Source organism: Homalodisca vitripennis, chromosome 7 (assembly GCF_021130785.1).
Source record: "Homalodisca vitripennis isolate AUS2020 chromosome 7, UT_GWSS_2.1, whole genome shotgun sequence".
NCBI classification, from domain to species: domain Eukaryota; kingdom Metazoa; phylum Arthropoda; class Insecta; order Hemiptera; family Cicadellidae; genus Homalodisca; species Homalodisca vitripennis.
The window spans coordinates 65,800,380-65,827,880 of record NC_060213.1 but is presented as its reverse complement, the minus strand read 5'-3'; the positions used below and the strand labels follow the sequence as shown (position 1 = coordinate 65,827,880).

General features: G+C 31.7%; 1 protein-coding gene across 2 annotated transcripts in view; it reads left to right on the top strand.

The window, feature by feature from the left end:
• Positions 1 to 2,003: 2,003 nt before the first annotated feature.
• LOC124365942 (D-aspartate oxidase-like) overlaps positions 2,004 to 27,501 on the top strand; it is a 28,461-nt gene continuing 2,963 nt past the window's right edge. The window contains exons 1-6 of one of the 2 annotated variants that reach the window (XM_046822081.1): positions 2,004 to 2,240; positions 7,126 to 7,232; positions 7,448 to 7,559; positions 9,805 to 9,950; positions 21,193 to 21,349; positions 22,970 to 23,239. In XM_046822081.1, the coding sequence (XP_046678037.1) occupies positions 2,160 to 2,240; positions 7,126 to 7,232; positions 7,448 to 7,559; positions 9,805 to 9,950; positions 21,193 to 21,349; positions 22,970 to 23,239 (873 nt within the window). In that variant the 5' untranslated portion in view covers positions 2,004 to 2,159. The remainder of the gene's footprint in view (positions 2,241 to 7,125; positions 7,233 to 7,447; positions 7,560 to 9,804; positions 9,951 to 21,192; positions 21,350 to 22,969; positions 23,240 to 27,501) is intronic. The other variant, XM_046822080.1, reaches the window with a different exon arrangement.

Here is a 27,501-nt window from a genome sequence, read left to right as displayed (position 1 = left end):
GTTATTCATGATAATACATTTACAACTTGGATAAAAACTGAAAGAATTTGGATATGATTATTTTGATTTTAGCCATCATACGAAACAATGTCACACCTAAAAAACATTAAATCCTAATTTATTCATTTATGTGGAAAAACAATAGGATGCATCTCATTCTAAAGCAGTGACTAATATTCACCCATATACATTGTAATGTTTTATATTTTTGTTGGTTGTTCTAAACAAAAGTCAAGCTTTATTATCATGATAGTTCTAATATTACAAACCATAAACTTCAAACAAACTCTCAGAGCTTTTAGATGCTTAATATTCTCTTTAATTAACCTTCTCATAATGTGTTTGATGTGAATAAATGAAATCCGATCATTACTCACTTTTACTACAAAATATTTTAGTCCACACTTTCTATAAATACTATTTGCAACAAAAACAGTATAAAATATTTATATGTATAATATGAGTTTAATTCTTAAAAACAGACAAAATGATAAATAGGTTATGATTTTGATATAACCACTGATACCTACTATGTTTATTTTGTTTTTCCTTTTGTTTCTAATTACAATACATTTTGTTAGGTTTTGAATTTTAATTAATTAGTAAAGCTGAAATAAATAAATAAATTTTAGTTTCATAATGTAATTGGTATAGAATGCTTGATATATATATATATATATATATATATATATAGATGTTTTACAGCTGTTATACACTATATTTTTTGCATAGAATCTGAAAATACACATTGTATTATACTGCATATAATCAATAATCTGTTTTGTTTACACCTAGATACAAAAACATATTTTGTAGTTTTGTTTTTGGTAAAAAAACTAGTCCAAAAATAAAATACGCGTATATTATGTACTTTATTTTATTATATCCCTTGCATGAATTATTACTACTCTGGAATTTTCATGAAGATTCACATATCTATATGAAATTCACATATCCAATTATCTAATTTATTAAATTACTAGCAGTTACACAAGGCCTCGCAAGCAATGTCATTTTGAAAAACAGGGACACCTTGAGCATATTCTTTTTAAGTGGCATTCCAAACAATCCTGATATAAGTGACAGTCACTGAAAGATATTCCAATATCTTGGATCCATTTTAGATATAAGTTTAAAGAAAGGGGCCCTGAAGTCGGAGATTCAATCTGTTTTTATAACTACGTCTAAATTTTCTAGAATTTCTTTCCATTATTTATTATATCATTCATTATTATATATTCATTTTATTATATTCATTATTATATATTATTGAATAGCTCCAACTTTTTCAGTACCAAATGACACTTTAGTTCGAACTTTGAAACTATTTAATTTGATAATGAACTATTTTGGGGCGGAGTGGACAAATCCAACGTCTAAAGAGACACTAAAATCAATTGTCCTTAGCTTATCAGTTAACACATTTATGTTTTGATAAATTATGGTGTTTTACTGTAATTGATTAAAATTCCAACAAAAACAATCCCAGACAAAGAAAAGCTTCTGCATGTAAAGTGTAACTGACTTTGACTGATGAACAACAACAAAAATTTACTATGACCTGTTTAAATGTATATACATTATTATACTTATTTTTCTTCACTTTGACAGGTGATTACATACACATTTACTATCTGCTGATTAGGACAAAAAAAAGAGTTTTCAAGACCATTGGGGCGTAGCAAGAAGGAATATTTGAAATAGGAAAAATGTTAATCAGCTCTCTGAGAATGACCTTGTAAAATTTTAGAACCAAGTATAACAACAATTTAAGAAGTTAAGACTAAAATGTATTTATGTATCTCCATATTTTATTATATTTTGAAAGTATCTGATGTAACTTAATGGAACATCAATTAAGTTTAAAAAGAATAAACCAGTGCATTTTTAAATTGCATTTATTATGACATATTTACTTGGTACACCCATACAACTAGGCTAGTATTTAGAAGTGTCCCCTTAGGTTTAAATGGGGTTAACAACAAAATTAAGATAGAGGAAGCTAGAGATAACAATGGTTGATTAATCACTTGTGTGAATAGCTTCCATCACATGGTATCTAGCTGGTATCAGAGAAGATATTTCATGTCAACGACAGTGTGTTTGCCCAGTGTTATTGTGTGCATTCAGTCTCATTGCTTCATAGTAACTTCACGAATATGTCAGTTGCTGTGGTAGGAGCCGGCATAGTAGGTTTAACCACTGCTGCTCATATACAAGATTTGTTACCAAATGTTAAGGTAAGAGGATACAAGTAATGGCATTTTAATTTATAAATATGTATTTATATATTGCAGAAATACACAAGTGAGACAAACTTTAAGTTAAAGTTCTTAAATATTGTTACATGGATAAAATAATCATTGGTAAATAAATCTAGTTCCTAAATTTGAATGAACATAAAATGAATGTTTTCAGAAAATAATATTGATACAAAGGTACCTACTGTGTTAACAGCTTAGAATATACAACAATCAACAAATTATATTCCATGCCTAATAGTCATTTTATTTTTGTTCTTTATTAAATTATAGATATTTTGGATTTTTTAAATATTTTAAACCACTTATATTATAAGAAACTTACTTGAAATAAAAGATATTTGTATTATTTTACATTATATACACAATTTCTATGGCTGGTATGAGCCAGAATGGTTGTGTATATGTTTATTTAATAAAATGTTACTAAGCCATAAGACTTATGGTAAAAGTTGAAACTGTGATCTCTTCATAAAATAAATATATAGTACATGGTTCCTACTTACCAACAACCCGTAACCCATTTAAAGTTTTTTGAGTGATTATTTATGACTAAAACCCCACTCTTTACTAATAAAATCCTTCTATCCCAGTTGTGCCATTCAACTAAATTCAAGAACGTACCTGTACAAAATTATAATTTATTTGATCAAAAGTTAGAGTCCAAACAACAAAGGGTTGTGATTGAAAAACATATACATCGTAAAACATTATTATTTTATTTATGGTATAATATTAACTCATAAATTTATCACAAGGGTTTTACAGCTTATGTAGAAGTATCAAAACTATATCTGTTTGTTTAAATGAATTAGTGTGGGGAATGTTGATATTTCAGCTTTGGTTAGGAAGTTGATGATGGGGAAGACACTATGGATCAGAATTTTACTGTAATGCAACTTACCTCCTTTTACGATGTTTGGCTAGACATGTTCAGTCCAGTACAAACGTTGAAATATTGTTTGGAACAATGTCATGAATGATAGTTTTGTAATATTTGAATGATATTCCATTATGTAATTACTGTATTGGTAAAAGAACGCTCAATCGTGGATCTTCCTATTTTGTACCTACTTTTAATCTTCTTGTCTTCTTCTTCTTGTCTCAGGTGACAAATTTTGTGATAGTAAACATACCACAGTAGAACCTTGATAGCAAGTTTCAATGAGATTTGTGAAAAGATTTGTTTATTAAGTGACTCTTTAGTTGAGATTACAAAAGCCTTGATGTCTTGGTATCAAGTTAATATTGAAACAATTTTGGATAAAAAATTAAAAAAACAAAAAGTGAGGTAAAATTACTGCAAGTCTTTGCTACAGTTACTGTACAGTATTGTGTAAAAACTACTATGGTAATTTTAATTACACCAAATTTTGAGAACATTTCATTTTAAATTTTTGAAAATGCACAATACGTGTTAGTGAAAATTTATTAACTTTGGTTTATTTTGAGTTCTTACAGTTCACGTATGTTATCCAAACTCATTAATTGATTTCAAAACACTTTCACTTATACTACTGATTTTTATCAAAAATACCTCAAAACTCACAGATTTATCAACAGAGAGCTATTGCCTTCTGTCCTATTCAAATTCAAATTATTTATCGTCACAGTTTACATAATATACATTCTATTAATCCAGCACAGCTGGAAGAACAGGTGACATTGTCAAGGTATAAAATAGAACTTAACATTGCTATCAGTTATGAAACACCGTCAAAGTCAAATGTTTAATTTAAAAAAGTATGATGTTATACAACTAAGTATGTATGTTATTAAATTATACAACAGTCATAAAAATCAAATGTATAAATTTATGTATTTATATTCATAATGTTATTAAATTATTGTACCAAATAGATATATTCATTAGAGTAATAATTTTTTCTTTTAGCATATCTGAAACTTTTATTTTAAATTCATTGTCTTTTTGAATTGGTTTAAATCTAGTAGGCAACTTATTGTATACTTTTCTTCCACGATACTGTGGTGAACGCTCAATCAAACAAAGTCTATGAATTTGGAACCATAATTTCTTGTAGTGTAATTAATTATGGTTATAGTGATTTGCAAAAAAGCTTGAAATTCTGCTTTACAAACAATAAGCATCTCATCACATAAACTGATAGACAGGTTAATAGAATTAAGTCTTTAAGTATTCCTTTGCCTAAAGTTCTTCTTTTGGAAAATGTCATAATCCTTAAATATTTGTTTTGGATTTTTAAAATTGCCAGCCTACCAGAACTTCCCCAAACTTCAATGCCATATTGCATGACTGAAGCAAACATAGCATGATGAATCATAAGTTTTGTTTTTATGTCAACAACATTTCTTAAGATTGACATCAGGAAACAAGCAGAGTTAAGCTTTCTTCCCAACATTTGAAAATATTCAGTCCATTTTAGATATGAGTCCTAACTAAACTATATGAAATGTAGAGAACTGTTATTCCCTATCCTAGTGAGTTCTGAAACTAGGCTGACTCAAGGAGGGTGGCTCTGGGCTTCTGGGGGAATGTCCTGAGGTGAATCTTCCTACGAGGCATGAGGTTCCTTCACACCCCAAGGCAACCCTACCATAAACATGGGGTGACATCCTTTGGTTTATGACAGGATTACATTATGTTCTTGTCTGGGTGTGAAAGAGCTGTCACTTTCCACGCTGTGAGAACAAGCACTTAAAACCCCTAAGTGACCATGTCATAAATATTCGCGGTGTCATCCACAATATTTAAGACTGCACCAATTCTACTTTCCAACAATAAAATTATGTCTAAATGAATTTGCATTAAGATATATTTCTATGAAACATAAATCAATAAACAAATTAAATGAAAAGAACAAAGGCTGGGCTGTAACAACTGTGGTTAACATAGTAAGCTATTAAAGGCTTCGATTAACAAAAATTCAGGGTTACAGTTTTGACCTGAATTGGGAAAATGTTCTTGGTATTGAGGTTTAAAAACAAATATGGTATACTATAAAGGTTAAGTAATAACATTAAGTAATTTCAAGGAGGTTAAAAATGCATGTGTATTCGAGGAAGTAGTGCTAAAGTTACTATACAACTGAGATCAAGTTTGGAAGGTTTTCAGGAGGTGTGTTTATAGAAAATAATCATGCGAGAAAAGTCTTATTTTGCCCCCTAAAATACGTTCTTAAATTATCTGATCAAGCTTGTAGTGATGTGTATACATTATTATGATATGATGCACTATTTGGATGTTACTATATCTTAAAATATAATCAGAATTATATGGAACTAGTTCATTATAGAAAATCTAATCATTAAGTAATTTATACCTTTCTATATTATGTAATCAGAAGAACTTAATTCAATAATAAATAAAAATATACAAAATATTTTTCGGGGTTGCTAGGGGGAATGAATACAAAATACTGATTGATGCTTGGGAACTCATGAATAATAATTAGTTAAGTATTAGAGTACTGAAAAATGTAAACATAAAATATAGCTGAATTACTTGTTACGGTACGTTATTCATCTTGAAGTCAAACAATTGGTAGTGTGGTGACCTTTCAGATAAGAATTCAGCCACTTCATATAATAATACTCCAAATACAAAACACTCAATAGTATTAATTAAGGTTTATTAAGAAAATATTTGATAGAATTCAAGTAGCTTCCAAAAAGTATAGTTATGTCCAAAGAATAAATTTGGTTCAAAATAACATATCAGAGGTGTAAAGCACTATTAATCAATATAAAACTGATTTACTAACTAAATTAAAAAAACTAAAGATATCTACAGTAAATGAGGGTTCAATCCTTGCTGTACAATGTTAAAGTTTAAAATTATTGAAATGTACAAATTGTAATGTCCGATTTTCACACGTTCATTTATAACAAGCAAGGTGACATTGTCTCCTTACATTAATATCCACATTCACACATACTTAATGTTTAAAATTAAGGCAGAATAGTGAGTTATTAAGAGTTCTTTATTCAAAAGTTTGATCTGTGGAACTTTTTTAATGAAGAAACTATTTTAAAGAGGTTCAAAAATCTTTAGTGTTTTTGCTATATTGTAGATGTTGTATTGAAGACGGTCTAGATCAGTCTTCTTTAATTGGAGGACATCCTGGACAAATTGTGAAACCCAATCCCAGTTGCCTATATACTATAAAGGTTTAGTTTTGCAAAAAGGTGTGTAATACAGCGTTAGAGTTTATATCTGAATTGGATAAAATTCATGCTATTGAGGTTAAAAACAAAAAGTCATACTATTAAGGTACTTTTATTACCCAGCAGGGATCACTTCTGGCTGGCTTCCAGTTGAACCAATGACTGGGCACAGCAAAAACCGATGTGTCACTTAAATCTGGGCAACCTTATGGATGTCCAGGAGAGGCACATCACTAAAATGTCAAGATTCTGGGGTTCAAGGGCAATTCAATAGGTCTGGTCTACTGTGGGCGACAACTGTTGGAGTTGGTAGGGTTTGTTCCCTTACCTCAGAGGTTCTTGGTAGCCTCAACAAGGGTGTGCCATCCCCTACCTACTTTGACTGGAGAGGCTGGTTCAAAGCTGGCCTTCCCTTCTTCCAGGGAGACGTGACTTTCAGATGTAGTGCCCTAATTCTTCCTCATGCAGCCCCTACTCCCTAACCTTACCCAACCTGAATATCCTGTCACTCCGGAAGCAGCACAAAGGTTCTTACAGGACTAAGTGCAATTTATAAGCTTCTTGTCCTAAGAGAACAAAAAGAAAAGAAAGAAGAAAAGGTACTTTTAACATTGAGAGTTATGTTATATTTCAAGCAGGTTAAAGCATGCATCTGTTATCAAGGAAGTTGTGCTATTAAAGGTTGTGTTCAGTGTACATAATTTGTTCTATATTTCAGGTAACAGTTATAGCAGACAAATTCAACACTGAAACGACCAGTGATGGAGCTGCTGGTTTATTTTACCCAGAATCAAACTTTAAAGGACCTACCCCTTCCAGTGCAAAGTAAGTCAGATGATCTTGAATATTATACTTATAAGTACATATTATATTTTATTTTGCTATTTAAAATATTATATTTTTAATAAAGCATTTTTTGAAAGAGCTTGAGAGATAAACCTTAACAGCTGTTGAAGTTTGGTGTATGGGTTCAGACAATAAGAACTTTACATTACTTAGTTATCTTGCATGTGCACAGTTTAAAAATAAATGTTTTTCAGGGAGTGGACCAAATATTCCTATAAATATTATGAAGACTTCTTGAACCAAGATTGTGGAGTTTTTGAAATTTCTGGCTATGTGCTGTCGACAATTTCAGAAGACGAAGTAAAAGTAAGTGGAAGCCATTTCATTATTTTTAGAACATCAAGACACAAAAGGAACTAAGCAGGAAGAAGTAAATAAGAATCAAAAATCAACTAGCAATGCACAAGTTTCTTTTATTTTTTAATTATTATATAATAAATGACAAATAAAATCTAAGCAAAATCTTCTTGTTTTCAGACAGAACATTGGCTTTTAGAAGTAGTTTTGAATGAGTTGGTGCAAGAATAAATTAATTTGCAAAATTAAAGCACTTTCGGCTTATATTGAAAAGATTAACTATGCATTTGTATTAAAAGATAATTGGCTTGAATACAAATAAAAATTCTTAGGTTGGTTGAAACTATCACATTCAAATATATTTAGTGTGAAATATGTTGTTTCAAATTTTATAATCTAAAGTCAGGTTTTTGTTCAGAATGAAATGGATTGAATTTAACTGTACCTTTAATTATTAATAACGAATTAAAAAATCCATATTTAAGCTTATTAGAAAAGGATAGCATGTTGGCTCACAGTTTCACCTATAAACGAATATCTACAGAATTTCAGAATTTTATATAACATAAATTTTAAACTGTTGTAAAACTTTTAAATTCTATATCAACAAGATACATTTACAACAAGAGCAGCAACGTTGAGCGTGGCTGCTGCTTGGATGGATGACCGCTAAGGGATTCTGTCCTTCCAAGCAGCCTGCCTGCCCAGCCATTGGTGGTGGTTTGGAAGTCACCTTTAAGCCGTTGATCCCCAGGTTAGAGAGGGCTCCTTACCCCTAACATCAGCTGGTAAATTAACTTTTTTACATATTGTTGTTTTGTAACTTTACGAGATGTGGCATTAGTATAATTAAATGTAAAATAAAAAATCAAAATGGTTTCATTTTGGAGATGGGTGTTAAAATACAGAATACTCTTCTCAGTGGCACAAGCTCAAATTTCTAAAATAATACCTCAGAAATTAAAAGTCTTTGCAGTGGTGTACCTAGAGGTTGACAGGAGTGCAAGAGCAAGGAGGGTGCAAATTTAGAAGGCTGCCGCCAACAACAACGGAGCGCTGCGCTGCCCTCTGAAAATTTAACACTGCACCACGGTTGGAACTATCTTTTTAGGTCAACTTTTAAAAAATACTACTACTACTGATTTATTCTTGACTTTTTGGCAGTAATAAGGGTTGGGCTGGCTATGCATTTTCAGATGTAATGTGTGATTCTAACTAAAAATAAAGAATAACTTTTTTCCTATTTCAACTTTGTTTAGCTGCTAGCGGCGCCATTTTCTACTAACCAAATTTGGCACATAGGTTTGAAAAGGTAAGAGGAAAATTTAAAAAAGAAATAAAGTGTTATTTTCTTTATAATTATTCCACAAAATGGCATCTGATGAAGATTTTTAGTCAAATAACTAAAAAAAAACCAGTATAACTACAAAAAATATACTAGACACCAACTATTTGAAGAATTTTATTGCAATTCCAACGGTACTAGTTTCAAAGAAATCCATCAAGGCATAAGTGAGCACAACTACTTTAAAGATACGCTTGCACAAGTTAGAAGCAGCAATCATTTTGTCTTTTGATAGGCATCAGCTGTATTACATCAGTTATAAACAATTTACAAGGTACCAACTATTTTGAAAATGTTATTAAAATTCCAACCGTAATCAATGAAATCCGTCAATGCATAAGTGAGCTTGACCACTTTAAAGATACTCTTTCAGAAGCCAGGAGCAACACACAACTGACAAATCTCAACTATGACATGTTTGGCGCTCCTGGCTTGTGCAAGCGTATCTTTAAAGTGTTTACCATTGGAATTGTTATAAAAAATTGGAAAATAGTTGATATCTTTTAAAATTTGTATAACCTATGTAAAACTGCTGATACCTAAAAAAAAGACAAAATATTTGCTGCTCATAACTTGTACGAGCGTAATTTAAAGTGGTTATGCTCACTCTCTTTGAGTAACATCTCAGCCAGTGAATGATATTAAATTGTATTAGGATATTAACATTCCCTAGCTAAGAAGATCATGATGAACAACTTGTTTTATCTCCTCATATGAGTCATTATTTAGTGTCATCCATAACCACAGGACTTCCCTCATGTCTGTGCCTATTAATATTGAATACACCAGCATGGAAGCGATCAAATGATTTCTATAAAACATGTGAAATACGTTAATATTTTATTTATTGTTCTTATCCATAAAAGAATATATTGTACTATTACTCAAATATTCAAAATATGGTACCAGAATGATTTAATGGATGGTGCTGTCCCTGAACATCGCCCTGCTACACGACAAGAGATGCTCCATTACCTGGGAAACTGGAAGTACGGTACCTTCATGAGAACTCTTCTTATTCGATGCAGAACCTTCCTACCTTTTCTCATAGAGAGGTTAGTTCTTACACTTGTTAGTCTAACTGCACTTCAGTTTACTTTAACTGTGCATTTTATATGTGGAGGATTGTAATGGTAAAAGTAATACTGTACTTATTATTCCTGTAAAAGATACTCATTTTGTTTGTTTGTTGAGTGGTTGGAGCTATATAGCAAGTTGCCGAGGTCAAAATAGCAATCTAAGGTGCAATGAAGATAAAACTGAACTGATAATTGGACCAAGTGAAGGTAAAATAGTGCATGCAAAGAAACTGATTGAGGATACAATCTGACAATGTCTCCCCAGTCCAAGATAAGGTTGATTGATAATGTGCAAGAGATTATAGTTCTAATCTTCATAGCAGCGTTTCTAATATGAGAGCAACTATTTGACCCAATAATGCTGAATAATTGCTTAGATTACAGAGATTTATTGTGTTATCAAATTAAATGAAATCATTATTTATTGGTGTTCAACGATTACAAGCATTGGCATGTGTCAATATGCGTAAATCTAAATCTACATGTTTTTCGTTAATGAAATCTTTCACATTATATTAAGACAAACTATTTTTGAATTTTCTTAAATTTATTTCTGATCTGAGGTGGTCAGAGAAGGCATCAAACAAAATCACAGCATTATAATACATCCAATTAAAAAAAAATTAAAATTTATGTTGTGGAATGTTAAATTTATTTATATTTGGAATACTATACTAAGAATTGAGTAAAAGACGTAAAATATATCAACGTTTTTCCTTGAAAAAATTGTCTTGCCTTAAATTAAAAATACAAAGGCAAAACAAAGCAATAAGCATTGCATTTGGAAGATAAACATTGTTAGGAACTATATGTAGTTTTAAACAGTAAGGGTTTGCTTCATTAGAAGTCTACATATTTACTTCAGAGCCAGTAGTACCAGCAGCCATCTTGATTGCAGCCCCATTAGATCAATGCTAAACCTCATGCCAAGGGCGTAGCCAGCAAGGAGGTCCGGACACCCCGAAATTTTCAATTTTTTCAATTACTTTTTAGCAAACAATTATTATTACAGATCGTTTTCAACATTGAATTGGGTCGAGGAACAAGATTGGAAATGAGTAGTTGACTGCACTTCCCTTACTTTCTGTCCACTACGAGAACGTTTCAGTGGTCTTGACCCCCTCTCCCCAAATTTTTTCCTGGCTACGTTCTTGCCTCATGCATGTTTATTGTGAGTTGTGAAATTAAGGGAGATGTCTCATTTTAAAGATATATTTCTTTTAAAGAAGAATTTTTTTACTGTGAACCGATTTGCATGAAATTTTGGAATTAGGCTCATCTTACCTTTAACTTCAAAAGTGAAAATGATCTAAACTCCGCCTATTATTTTTAAGGGGTGTAAACAACCCCTTAATGGAAAAATTGACATTGAGCAATTTTATCGCTAGAAAACATGTCTAATAATAAGTGGTGAAATTGTAAAGTGTTTTCTAACACAATTACCTCATATTAAAATCATTTTCAACCCCTTAAAAAATCTTAAAACCCTTGCAAACAAACCCTAAATTGAAAAAATCACAAAAAAATACTTTGGTATGACATAAAAAGATGTAAGTATAGAGTAAGTAATATTTTATATTCTCTATAATAATTATCAAATTTTTAACCCCCTTTCAACCCCTTGACTGAAAACTACCCCTTGATAAAAAATTGATAAACATTTTTTTTTGATAAAATGAAAAGGATTTAAATATTATTCCACACTCTCGAAAATGATTATCATATTCTTAAGCTTTTCTACCCTTAAAACTACCCCTAAATTAAAACAGTAAATATATATTATTACATAATTAAAAATAATTTAATTTAGAGTAAAAAATTGCCATTTATTGAATAAAATATTAACAAATTATATAAAATTCACTCAAATGTGTTATATATACATATAGGAACGTTGGTATGTATTCATGCCTACGTTTCCAAAATATATGAGCCATATTATGTATATATATACACATTACAATAATTTTGGGTCTCTATTTTATTGCGTACTTTCACATTGCTCCAAATATTCACACTCCGAAATGTTCAGTTACTAAGTAGAAAGAAATATGATAAAATATGATAAGTTTTTGGACCATAACTCCTACAATTTTCATGCTATCACAATTTATTAAAAACCATTGTAAAGGTAATTAAGAGAGCTACAACATCCTTTATTGCAATATATAGTAAAAAACCTTTTCTCAAACGGTGAAGGGTTAAAGGGCTTAAGAGAGGCTGTGATTGCGCTGCCACGCGCTCTTTAAACAATCATATCTCAGTCAATTTTTGTTTGACAGAAAAAACAAAAAAACCAAATTGTTTTTCAGAAAAATACCTAAATTTGTCATCCCCACACTTTTATACGTATCTGTCGTCATTTTTGAGATATTATGAAAAAAGGTGGATTTTTAATTTGAAATTTTTTTTAAACGTGACTTTTTTGAAAAATAAGTGTCCTGAAGCAGCCAAACTGATAAAATCTATTAAACTCTTCATAATAAAGTTAATTCTAGGCGAAATACGATTAATTTTAATTTTGGTGGAAATGGCACTTTATGAAACCCATTGATTTAAAAGAAAAAACATTAGATGCTCCTCTTATTTGCAATACAGCTCACTTATTTGACGGGCAAAAGACTTTTAATTGTGCTCATTTTAAAGCTTATTTCAAGCACTACAAAACCCTTTTTTATTAGAATGCCTAAAATGAATCTGCTCGCCGCTAAATGGCATTGACCACATTGATCAAATTTCAGACAAAATAAAAAACGGCTTTTATCTTTAATATCTAGCTTAATATTGCACTTAGAATACTTTATAAAAAACCAAATTGTTAATATTTTTACCTGCTACAATTTGTTTTTTATAAAATTATCGATAAAACTTATATTTTTTGAGATATTTGCAAAAAAAAAAACCGATGAAAAACGTGAAAAATTGCGAATTTTCAATTGCCAATTACTTGAAAAGTATTGGATTTTTTGAAAAACTTTATAGATGATTTTTTGGTTAAAATTAGGCCTTCTATCGATATCCAAAGTTATTTTGAAAACAAAAAATTCACCCCCCAGAAGGGGTGGCAACCACCCCCAGGGTGGTTGCGGAGTTCAAATCATTTTCACTTTTGAAGTTAAGGGTAAGATGAACCTAATTCCAAAATTGTATGCAATTCGGTTCACAGTAAAAAAATTCGGAGCAATAATGCTTCAATGACTGCACTATTTTGGTTTTTCAACATTTTTATAGAAAAATTTCAAACTTTTTAACTTCATCATTTAAATATTCAAGAAGTATACACTTTGCGAAAAAATGAAAAAGTGTTTGGAAACATATTATCTTCAAAATAATACATCTCCCATTACACTACAATCAAAATTAAAGATTAAAAGTGCATGAGATATAACATTATTCCTACAATGAAAAATTCAAAGTTATAACACGATGTCTGGCTATTAAATAATACACTTCAATTTGATATCACTTTATTTTTTCTATATACAACTCTAAAAAGCTGTACAATTTCATCTGAGCTTGTGTTCCTTCACACTCATCCAGGTTAAAAAATGTAGGATTACCATTTATGTTTTGGTTTATATTTTCACCAAGGTACTCAAGATATTAGCTGGTATCTTCACTATGAGGTCAACTACGAACCAAGAGATTGTACTTAAATGATTCTGAACTGTTACAATTATATAAACAAACCTTTAAAAAACTACAGTCCTATTTCAGCTATTCTAAATTTAAATTTTATCAATGTTCTTATCTCAACGTGACATTTGTTTTGATACACAACTTGACCTATGATTAAAGTTCTTCTGTCAAATTTGGTAACTGTGGGTTATCTTCCTGGATATGCAAGGATGCTAAAAGTTAATGGCAGTTTTCCAACAATGAAATTTTATTATCTACTATGTTAGAATAATCTGGCTTAACATGTTCAATGCTGAATAAATACATATTCAAACAGAGAATGTTCATAGTTTTTAATTATGTTTTCTTTCAGCTTACAATTTCTTAAATTTATGTCCTTTTATATATTTAAAAAATTTGTAATTAAGAAAAAAAATAATCAAACCAATTTACACCATTATCAATTTATTGCCATCAATGATATCGCAATGTGCGGGTAATGTCAATTGGCGTTCAGTGAGTTATATAATTAAAACTAAAGGTATAATTTAAACATATAGACTAATATAAAGAAAATGTAAGCATTTCAAAATAAGTAGAAACTTTTAAGTAGAGCAAAACACATTTTGAACAATTTAATAGTGTTGGGTGGCTGGTAATTTGACCATTCCCATATGAAATACAAGTCTTAAAATGTTTTGAATTCAGGTAATGTTACATCTTTCTCGCACTTAATACACAAATTATGTTGGTACCAGAGGACAGAAACACTTCTTCAGCATAAACATTAGTCATTTAGGATAGACTTGAGAAATGACTCATCACCGATTAAATCAAATCAAAATAGTTTATTCTCCGAAAAAATTTACAAAAGATATATATTCATTGTCTAAAATATACAATTACAATAAATATTTGGTTTTTAACGTATATTGTGTAAAATAAATTTATATTTCTAATTTAATTATTAGAGAAATATTCTCACATGGGCTACTAAAGCCTGTCTGTGAGAACGAGTCACCACAAAGTACTCAATTGGTATTTCAAACCATAAAAATTTTTTTATATCTTAAAGCAAATTAAGTAAAAAATAAATAAAGTCAAAATAATGTTTTATAGAATGAAAAATAAAATTAAAGTGAGAATGTATCTAGATGAAATAAGTGAATGGAAATTATTATTAGAAGGACAAAACAACCAACTGTCAGAGATGAAGACCACGGACAGGCCTTGGTGCAACTCTTTGTTCACAGACGAACCATAGGAAAAACTCATTCTTTATTCAATATATGTACAATGAATAGAGAGAGTCAAAGACAAATAAAATTGTTAAAAAACATTAAATTACTAATTAAACAGATAATAATTTTATAGCTTATATATTTTCCTTCACAAAAAAATTCATCCAAATAGCAAAATGAAGATTTTAACAAATATTGTTTAAGTAAAATTAAAAATGTTGCACTACTACTTTCCAGGTTGAGTAAGTCAGGCAAGCAGTAAAAAATTGTTGACTTTTATAGAAGTAGTTTTTTTATCTTAAAGAGCTCTATTCTGTGATACTCAATAATTCTATGAGCTCTTATGTTGTATTGGTGTCTTCTGTCATCCACAATTTTTTAAATATTTTCCATACACAAACTTGATAATTTCATAAATATATAAGCTATAAACCATTAAAATTTCAGATTTCGAAAAAATTGACTTACAGAGTCTCTTCTCTTTTAATTAAAAATAATTCTTAATCCCCTTTTTTGATGGAGCAGTATACTATCTAAATTTTTCTTCAATGCTGCTCCATAAATACTTGTACCGTAAGAAACGTGGGATTGAATTAAAGCATAAAAAATAGTTTTCAGTGTGTCAGTGTTAAATTGCTTAGCCATAAACCACAATGCGTATATTATTCTGTTAGACATTTTGCGTAGAACATGATCCACATGCTCGTCCCATGTTAAATTTAGATCGTAATAATCTACATACAAGGGTATTATTTCCTGGCATGGGAACAAGTACTCCAGTGGACTAAAGAAATTTTTAAAATTCATCATCATCATACAGGGTGGCGCAAAAGTCACTGGACAGTTGGTTAAAACAAGACTAGATTTATTTGAAATTATTTTTTATTACAAACAATACTTACAATTATTTTTTATATTCAAATTGTTTTCCGTCTTCATTAATACATCTTTGAAGTCTTTCTGGAATACTGTTACATACTCTACGATATAGTGTGGGATCATTGTCCAAATCATAAAATGCGTCATGTATGTAGTCTTTCAGTTCGTCAATAGAATGAGGCTTTCAAGAATAAACAGAGTCTTTGACTACTCCCCATAGGAAAAAAATCCATTGGTCTTATATCTGGTGAACGTGAGGGCATGTCAATATCTGCCCTTCAAACCAATAAGTTTTCTTTGGAAACGTTTGTTTAAATAATCGCGAACGGCAGTGGCGTAATGTGGTGGAGCACCATCGTGTTGAAAGTAAAGTTCTTGAAAGTTTTCTGCAAACGTCATGAGTCCTGGTACCGCGTAATTCTGAAGTATATCCAAATATTTATCTCCTGTCACTGTTCCTTCAAAAAAATATGGTCCAAGTACGCCAAATGATTATGCTGTTATTTTTTTCTTCCTTTAACCAACTGTGCAGTGACTTTTGCGCCACCCTGTATACTAGTTTTGGACAGAAGTGTATTCTTATTTGACATTGTGTAGGTACTTCGATTGTTTGGGTTGGGGCCAATAAATACAAAGTGACTGACTACTCACAGACGTGTCTGGATCGCGATTCACAGTGATTAAGATCTGTCTGAAATCACTGATACAATTTTGTCTGTAATACCACTGCTACGCCAATTCAAAGGCAGAATCATGGTGTATAATGGTTTCACAAATGGTTAAACTATTGGATCGCGTAGATTACGACTTTTATTATGACTTATTTAAAAAAAATCTAGTGATGTGGATACGACACGCATAAGCTACTACTCCAAGACTTGTTTGAGGTTGATCAGGGGTAATTATGTGCCCAAACCATGTGATAGCAGTGAAACATGTTGGGAGATACGCCCTGTCAGAAATGCCAAATGGTGTATTCCGCATCCATTGTGACAACACCAAACGTTAATTGGTGTTTTCAGCAGTGAACGTGTTAAGCGGTCATTGAATATACTGTACAGTCAGAGAGAAAAAGTCATTATAAATACAATTTAAGGATATTTATAATGCACACAGTTTGCTTTTCAAGTGTTACCATCCTCTCATAGAGTGCAAATCATGATTAAAAATGTCTGTCTCTATAAATAACTAGATAGAAAATGCTAACATTTGAAAATTGCTAACCACAGCAGAAACAAAATCTAAAAAAAGAAAATGTAGAATTTCTTATGATTAAAAACTTTAACATTGTAGACAATTTTAAGTAAAAAGGCATTAATAGATCCAACAATTCAAAACAACGGAAAAAAGACATAACATTTTTTTAATGTTAGAAATAAATAACAACACACATGTGTGGTTATGTGAAATCAGATACTATTTAAAACAGTGGCTTAAACCTAGGAAGAATCTTATTAAAACATGATTGCTAATAAAAAATAAAACATGATTGCTAATAAAAAATAATCAGTTAAATTAAATAAAAAATACAATTAGTATTATAACTGGTTTTAACTTGTTCTCTAAGGGATAAGTTAATACATACAATAATGTATTCACTTAAAATTTAGATTGTGACCTGACAGGAAGGATATTTCATTACATGTGGGACATGACAATCATCAAACTGTCATGGTGGTTATTGAATAAAGAGAGGATGGATTTATTATAGTTGTTTGATAAGTTAGTTATCTAAAGTACAAGGCTTTTACATGATAAAGTTGGTTAATCTTTATCATAGTATTTACAGCTCATAGATTTAAATACTGCATGATAAATCTAATAGATATTAAAATTGAATGTTGACTGATTTAAAAAACTATGTAAGCCTACTAATGAATTTGAAAATTTGTTGATAAATTCTTGGCACATCAAATAAAGATAGCATGTACTAACAAAACAATCAGTCCCAGTTCAGTTGATAAGCACTAAGTACTTGTGTGGCATCTGTAACACGTTCTTGACATTGATAGTATTATTATCTTTACACATGAACAAACAAAATAATAAAATTATTCTTTTCACTAGCTTACTCAAAACCCTTTTAATCTAAATTTCGCACTCTTTAACATTTTTTGAAGTATTGTTTCTAGTTTTATAATTGTATTAATACCCAAGTCCGTTTCCAAATTAGATTCTTATATTTTAGAAAAGTTAAAAAACATTTGAACACGTGACACATAATTGTGAACAAAAGCAATGATGATTCACATTCTCTTATAAATAAAATTAAACTGATATATAATTTTTGGGTTTATTTGATTTTGCCCTCCAGAATTTGAAATGCACCGTCCTAAAAAATAATTCTGCAATTCCGAATAGATATCTATCTGGAGTGCATATCAGCAAACACCTGCAAAGCATTAGTTGTATTAGCAGAGTACTGTGTAAGAGTCCAATACCCAATAAGTTTTTAAAGGGATAAAAGAAATTTATATTTCTTTTTAATGGTTTAAAAAATTTTGAATGTGTTCCCAATGAGTTTAAAAAAATCTTAATAGTTATTTTGGTACTGTACCTAAAATTATATTGTTTTGCTGATTTTTTGCTGTTTTATACAGAAACAGATTTGTAGAGTTTAGATATATACTTATGTAAAACAGTTACTTTTAATGTCTTTTTTTCAAAAATGTTTTTTACTTTTTTATACCTGTCCACTAAGTCCTTTTCCCTATCATCATCCTTTGTCCATGTCATCATCATGCAAATAAAGCTAATCATCTATTTGTGTGTTGGATATTTCCATGATACATTAATACCTAGAAATGTATTGTATGTATGTACATTAATAATAAAAAAATACTCTACGACGGGTGACATGCAACAACATTCGGTAGCTGCCTGCACTGCACGATTACTGTGAACTTACCAAAGTACAAACAGTCATGACAGAGAATCTAGGAAGTTATCTTTGAAATACACCATAACTACTTGTACGATTGTCATATAAATGTTTCTTGCACAATTTCATGGTTGACAACAGAATAATACAGAACATGTGTAATATTATGTCAGTAGCACATCTTTACGTAGTCGCTATAAACGTAATATTACATCAAAAACCACAAGGTGATTAATGCAATTTCCAAGTTATTTAGTAGATTGAATTTTTTCAATTTTTTGTTTATTGCAAATCCTAAAATTGTAGCATGAAACACCATGAAAGACTATTTCTTTATCAAATTACATTCCATGAAATTAAAATTAATATACAGTAATTGGTTTTAGAAAAATTCATTACAAGTATACAACTGTGTGTATATATGACTAAGTGTTTTGTTAAATACCAAATATATCCATTAATATTAGTTGTTGCTTAATACATTTGTATACAAATTAAAAGAGGTCTATAGTTTTATTTAATTTACTAATAACTTTTTTTAACTATTACTAACTATTTTAGCCCATTTTGTTACCATGTTTTACAATGTGCTTTATCATCAGAAGATGACATTGAGATCACCCTAATATTCAAGAGTCAAAAGGTTTTCACAGAAAAATGTTATCGTCTTAATAAACAGAAAATGTTTTTCAAGTAATAGGTGACATTATGTATAACAGTAGAAGAAGATTGCTCGCTCAAAAATAGGCAACAACTGTGCTATATCACACTGGCTTGGCCATAGACCTACAAAACATAAAAAATGGGGTTGGGAGCATTCAATGGTCATTCAGGTTCTATCATTTTAGAAGGTAAAGATAAATTAAACTAGAGTTTAAAGAATATTATATGTATCTATAACACCATTTCAGTACGGTTGACAGTTGATTATTTGCCATCGCCCTATCTGATTTTGTTTCATTATCACTTCATAATTTTTCCATTATTGATTTGCTTCTTAAGGGGAAGGGGCAGTAGGCCCTTGCTGGGTACGCCCATGGACTTGACACTGGATGCCAATATTATTCTATTGCCCTGAGACATAGTGTAACCAAATCAGTAGTTGCTCACAAATATACAAAGCAGTCAAAGGCTTTTCAAACTAGATGTTTATTTCAGATATTTCATGGCCTGAAAGCACTGCAAAATTGATTGAACCAATTTCACGAATTGGCAACTTTCCAAATGTTATTGACTTTATCTTATAGTTTATTTTTGCTTGTTATAAAGCACTATAAATATCCAAAATTAGTAGTAAACCAGAGTGGCAGGAATATATTGAAGCACCATACTTCAGAGAACAGACTTCTATCATTATTTACTAGTTGCTACTTGCGGCTTAACCCCTATAGTGTAACAATGGCATTACATGCATCCTTTTTATAAAGTAAAAAAGTAAAGTAAAGAATGTCTTATTTTACCAGGCGAAGTTAGGGCTAAGAAGCCCTCTCTAACACTTAACCTGGGTAACACTTATAAATGGTATACCAAGTAATTCTACAGCATGCAGTGGTTACTGGAGGAATCAATATTCAAATCTTTGTAAATTAGTGAATTGAAATGAATTTGTTGATTAGTATTTAAGGTATGAAGTCCATTTTGTCATAGAGCTACAGTGCAACCTCGTTAAGTCGGACTCCTTTATGTCGGATCTCTGGGTAACCCAGATCGGTTCTGAAAATGTTTAAATTAGCTTTTTGTCGTCCACTCAGACTGCCGAGCGTGGGACAGAAGTTTTTTTTATCAGTAGACTGTTTGTAGAACTCAATAATTACATGCTGACGCAACTCAAATGAACAAAATTCTTAGAGAAAACTTAAACTGTAAACTGTATTATACAATTAATCAAGATGTGTATTTTAAGTGTTTTTATGTAATAAACAAATATTTTATTGTTTAAACAGGGTGTGTTCTTTATTTTTTCAACATTCTCCGCTTAATCCGAATTTTCGTTATGTCGGATCGGCCGCGGGCCCGGCTAGTCCGACTTAATGAGGTTGCACTGTATATTAAAAGGGCGAACAAATGACTATGACCACCAATGAGATAACTCGAATTTCTATCTCAAATGCTACAGTATTTGGTTGAATAGCTCTTAAGATTTCAGCAATGATTAATGAACGATTTAATTAAAGTAAGGTGGAACAAAATGTAATGGCATCCATTATTTTTCAATTAAATTGGCATATTTCATGTAAATATTTTATTATTAAACTAAGGTTATATAAAATTCCATCACGTACATAGCAATTTCTGCTAATTATAACCATGAAAATAAAACATTTTTGATTTATAGTATTTAGGAAAGAGCACATTTCTCCTTGTTTGGTTCATGAGCCATCTCATTTCAAATACATACCAATTCATTGTTGTTTTTATTATAATTTCAATGTTTGTGTGTTTAGAGACAATTTTGATAAAAGAGACTGGTTAATACGAACGTTGCAAGTGTATATATTGCTCATATACTACAGGAATAAAAGGTAATACACTCTATAATTTTACAAAATAACAAAGTAAACATTTATGTGAACCATCCAAAGAATGATGTTTTTTTCAGGATAAAGTCAAAAGGAGGTCATATAATGAAGAAGAAGGTTGAAGACTTATCGGAGCTGAAAGGCAGGTACGATGTTGTAGTCAACTGTACAGGATTACAAGCTAAGTTTCTCTGCGGAGACGACGTAGTGGCACCTTTACGAGGACAGATAATTAAGGTAACTAACAAGAACAAAAGATTTAAAGTTTTTTTGAAATTTGCCTGTAAATTTCATGTTTATTAATATAAATTGCTTCTTGCGTTATTATTTGAAATAATATGTAGTTTTCCCAAATTTGCTACTAAATACATGTATTTATGCACCAATTTTTAAATGCCAAACACACAATTTAACTAAATGTGTGCCAGTATTTAATTTTTTAGGCATAATGTTTCCAGCCTGTTGAAAATCCTTGTTTAATACAGTATTAGTAATAGTGTAGCTAAGGGGGAGGGATAAAGGTGATAGAATTCCCCAAAAACCCTAAAAATGTTGAAAATTATACATATACCAGCAATCCATTTTTTCAAATAATGCAGTTAAATATTCACTTTGAATTAGGCTTGTCTAATTTATTCACACTTAAGTTTATTCCATACCCCAGGTGTGGTGTGCTCCTCATCAGATTCATCCCCTAATGTCAATTCCTAGTAACGACACTGGTATATAGTAGTAAAATTAGGAGTAAGTTATTATCAAATGGTGTTATATTTCAGAGTAAATGAATTACAGGTTCGTAATAAAGAATAAAGTGGTTTGCCTATCAATAGTGAAATGAGCCTGAGAATCCAAGAAATTATTTAAATTTTCTGCAGCAGCACACAAATTTATGTGAAATCATAATGGAAAAATTGGTTATATGTAAAGTGTGGGTTTGAAAATAATCTTAAAAAACAGGATTTTGAGATAAACTATTTAATTATATAAAACTCGTGTACCGTACCAAATTGAGTTTATAGTTGTAAAAATTATGTGGGTTGTAGGGGGGGATTCAGATGCACCAGCTACCATTGGACTATTTTCTGGCAGGCTGCTCTAGAATATAAGAAGCCTGTTTGGCATGAGAGAAGAAAGAGAAGTTGTAATTTTAAGGTTGGCAACACTGCAGTTTGAAAAAGAAAATATGGAGATGTCTTTTATATGCTCTATAGCACCAGATCTGTGCCTTAGTGTATAAGAAAGAGCACATTTACTGAAATAATTACGGAGATCGGGACTCTCAGTCTTGATTCTGTATTTTACAACTATTATATTTTTACAATACAAATCTGAATTTAGGAGGAAAGTTCTCTGAAAATGAAGAAGAGTTTGTCAACACTTGACTGAGAGAGATAGGAAATTTAAAATAATTACAAGATACGAAAATGTATCAAGCCATGTAAAAAATAAATTGATACAATAAAAGCATTATAATTTTTTCACAGTAATAGAAATAAACTACAACAAAGTATAACATTTAGGGAATTTACTTTTATTTGTATATTTACAAATATGCTCTGCATAAATTACATTTACACTTTCTGTAAGCATGTTTATCATAGTTATGAATTGAGAATAAGTTTAGGAACTATTGCAGATTTATGAATACCTCTTTAAAATGTTAATTTAAATAGAAACCTTTACATTAGTTGGAATAGAGAAATATTACAAAATTTAACTCTTTCAGTACATGTAGACTTTGAAGAAAGGGGTTTCGAGTAATATTACGTAAATAACAATATATTAATGTAATTTTAACAAAACATTCATAAGTTAGACCAATACTTTATAAAATTATTTTACTTGACTCTGTAATAGGTGAAGGCACCGAACATTGACCGTTTCCTCTTAACGTCGGAGTTATCCTACATCATACCGAACTGTGACGGACTAGTCACTCTGGGTGGCACCAAACAATTAGGTGTCTGGAACACTTCCATTAGCGCTCATGACTCTAAGGGTATCATGTCTCGCTGCACTGCGATATTACCCGAGTTAGAAAATGCACCAGTCGCTTGGGAGTGGGCAGGACTTCGGCCATACCGTCAGTCTGTGCGCTTGGAGCCAGAAATACGAGACGGTCTCAAGGTATGAAAGTAGATAATAGAAATTAAAATTTAGTTTTAACAATACACATTATACTCATCGTAATTAAATGTGGTAAAATTTACTTTACTAATAATATTTAGAATTAATTGTGACATATTAACTGTCAAATGAGCTTGTTTTGATAGAGGTGGAGATAAATGCTTTTTAGCAGATGGAATTAAAAAACATTAAAATCATTACTAAACACAGCTTGAATATTTCTGTACAAATACTTTGGAGCCTGGGTTAAAAGTAATTTAAATTATTTATGTTGCAAGCACTAAAATTGAAATTTATGTATATTACACATGATCACTATTAACAATATGTTTGACAACACTGTCAGAGTAGGATTTAGAAAACACAGGCCCCTTTGCTTCACCTGTGGTGCAGGTCCTGGGTTCATGGTTTGGGGGATATGGAATACTTCTCAATGAGAGGGAGGAGGGGGTCCAAGGACGCTCTCTCTATGAAAATTAAAAAAAAAATTAGTTTCAAAATGGTGACTTTTAAGGGAAATTGCTCTAAATATTCTGTATGGTCTGGCATTCAAATATTAATGCTTTGTCAATTAAAAAAATGTTTGTACCATTTGGATGGGAAAATTTAAGACATTAGATAACTTTAATATTGTAAATTTATAACTAAGGTTATTTTAGATAAAGAGAAGTACACAAAGGTAAACATAACTTTAACACTGAATGTACATTGGTAAGTGAAAAAGGAAAGTACAAGTCAATATTAAGTACTTGTGAATAAATCTTTAGCTATAAATTAAATTTAGTGCAGATCAGTCACTAAATTGACCCACTCCCAGTGCAACTTTAGTCACTTGCTGATGTTTTCCGTCTAAGCTTCTCTGCAATGAAGCCGTTTATGATGTCCTCATGGTTGACTCATCTTGGAGTGTTGTGTTCTATACTAAACAAGACCAAAATGATTAGCCCGTCTTCTGACATAGAGGTCTGGAGTCTGCTCTTGATCAGCTTCAGCATGATCTTTCTGCAGAGCAATTAGTCACCATCAAGGAAAGGTACATTCTTAATGCCATCGAAAATCGATCTTTTACGTTGTTTTCTATCATAAGTTGATACATCAACCCTTCTTTACTAATGTGCTTTTCACTTTTCTCATATTCATTTTGAAACTGGTTGGAAACATTATTGACTTGTAAAACTTTGTTGCTCAATTCTTCGTGTAGATCTTTGTTGTAGCTGTCTACTAACGATTTGCTTGCTGCTAACGCCTCATCATTAGAGAGCATGTCCGATTTGTTAAGGAACCCAAATCTTGTATCGATAAGTTTGTAGGCTTGAAGTCTCTTTGTCAATGTACCTTAAAGTTCATCTATGACTGTAATGAAGCTTTGGATCCGTAATGTATAAGATGAGGTTAGGTTAACTTCCGGGCTTGTACACAGTCAAGAAGAGCTAAACGTACATCTGTTTTCCATTTTTATGTAACTTCAACTTCATATTCTAAACAGTCAGTCAATTTGATAGCTTTCTGCTCATACTCCTCGGAAAATTTCCTGTTTACGTTGAATCAGACTTCTTGAAGATTTCAACAATGAATTGCGGCTGTGTTCATGTCGATTCAAGGAGTTTGTAAAGATTCACTAGTTTTGTTTACTTCACCCAAAATATCATAAAAAAAAACGCCATACAGTCCTGTCTCCCAACTTGTTTATTTTTCAAATTAAATCCAGAGCAACCACTCATGATGTCCCATGTCTTCCAATCTGAATCCTCCATGTCTTCTGAAATTTTCAGTAGTGCCAGCTTTATTTCTTGATATCCTTGCAAAAGAGCTTTAGTAGCATCATCTCAACATGACCATTGTGTTGTTCTTGTCCTTTTTGGTAAAAGAACAACTTTTTCAGATCCTACTTGTTTCAAGCGCTCAGTTTGGTATCTATTGGTTGAGGCAATGAAGTACAAAAAAATGAACGCACTATCAACGATAATAAAATATGACCAGTGACATTATTTTGTAATTGTGGTAGGGACCCTTAGGTGCAAGCCTAAGCTTAAATATGGCCCTGACAATTGTATGACAATGTGTTCAATATTAATATATGTAATGGAAAGGGCCTTTGTGTCAATCCCACCAAGACTGCCTTGGTTGCCTTAACAAGAGGGTGTCAGTTGGAGGGTATTGGTCCATTCTTATTGAAAGGCTCTTTCATTGAATTTAAGTCCAAGATTAAGTACCTGGTCGTAGTCCTTGATAGGGTCCTGAACTGGGGATTCCATCTGGACACGTGTGATAGGGGGATCTTGGAGACTTAAGCCGAGGCTTTTGTACTGGCTTTATATCTCCGTGGTTAGACCTGCATTAATGTTTGGGGTTGTTGTATAATGGCCAAAAATGTAGGCCAAGATGGCGGTGGCTAGTTCGGCTAGCATCCAAAGGATGGCTTGCCTAGCTATATGACTGGGGCTTTTCCAAGTTTACCGGATGCAGCTCTACTCTGTTGTCTCAATCTCGCCCTTCCTGAACATTGTCATTTAGGCTATGGCCAGGAGGAATGCCTACTGTGTTTATCAGGCAGGACTTTGGCCGGCCTCGGGCTGCAACAGGGGCACTACAGAATTAGCATCCTGATTCAGGGAAATGCTATGCATATGATCTCTGATTAGATGCCACAAGATTTTCCTTAGACAAACCCTTTAGGATTGTTATACCTTCTAGGGAGAATTGGTCGGAGGGAAGGAAACCAGCAGAGCTAGAATGGTTCATAGATGGCTCTAAGACAAAAAGTGGTAGAGGTGCTGGAATTGTGAGAGTGAGACCATGTAGGAGCTGATGGCCACTATGGGTCCTTATCCCACAGTCTTTCAAGCAGAAGTTGCAGCCATGATGGAATGTGCTCGTGAGAATCTTCGTCTGTGGTATCGTAGTAAGATGATTACCATTTTCAAAGATAGCCAGGCAGCATTAGAGGCAGGCGTTGAACTGTTGTGTGTTCAACTCCAAACTTGACTGGGATTGCTATCAAGTTGTTTCTTCCCTTGGCAGAATCAACAATATGTGATGTTTGTTGGGTTCTGGTCATAGGAATGAAAGAGCTGATGCCCTGACCAACTTGGCTCAGCGTTTCACATGACGGTTCCTCGACCGTTCTGTGGTATTTCTAGGTGTGAATCCTTTAGGGCTGTCTCAAAGTGGGTTCATGATGAACATGAGAGAAGGTGGAGGCTGCACAGGGGTCTGATAATGAGCAAAATGGTCTTGCACTCAAATTCCCCCCGGGTAGCATCTGACCTTCTCCCCCTAAGTAGATTAATGTTTTCTCGGGTTATGGGGCTGATTATGGGACATAGTTACCTGAGGAAGCATCTTCACAGTCAGTGGCTAATGATCTTTAATGGACAATTCACCACTGACAATGCCTGAGTGGTGAATTGTCAGTTATATTCTATGGGTAAAATTAAATCTGTTGTATTCTGTTCATCAAATGGCATAGTCAAAGTGCAAAGAATTCCATTTAAATCCGGCTGTGAGTTAAGTCATTGCTTAGCTATATCCAACTGTTTATTTTTTCTCTTTGAACAAGAGGAATTAAGATATTTGATTTAAGCAATGAATTATTAAAAAAGATGTGCTTATTTCCACATCTTGATGTACTGCACTTATTGTCTTGTACATTCATGGTTTGAGACAGCTCAGAAATGCTTGTGGAAAGATCATCTCTGATATGACCATTCAATGTGTCTTTCATTGATCATGAATGAAGGGATCAGAATTAAATTGCTGAGGATCTATTGAAAACTCCCTGGAATAGCTTCACTAGGTGAACCGTATGCATTTACTTTGGTAGGCGTGAATCTTGATCTTTCTGGCGAGTCCAATTCAGTCAGTGGTGTAACCTGGTAAGGTTGTCATATCAAAGTATACATTTCATCCTTTCTTGTCATCAAAACACTGTTCACAAGAAGAGACGAGGATTATAGGAACTACAGAGTATGTGCATCATTATGGAAGAGAAAATTTCACATGTTATACTTCTCATTTGGTATCTCTTATGAAAAACTCATGTAAATGCTAAAATTTATGCCTTTACACCTGAAGAAGAAGAAGATTCCAATCCTTGTAATTGTTTTTGTTACAAATGACTAAAACCTTGTTATCCTTTCAAATTATTCATTGACAATAATAAAACTTTAAAAAAGGAAATTACACAGAGCATTATCACTCTATTTCCTTTTTTCCAAATTATAACATTCCACTATTGATGAATTGAATTTTGATTATGTGTG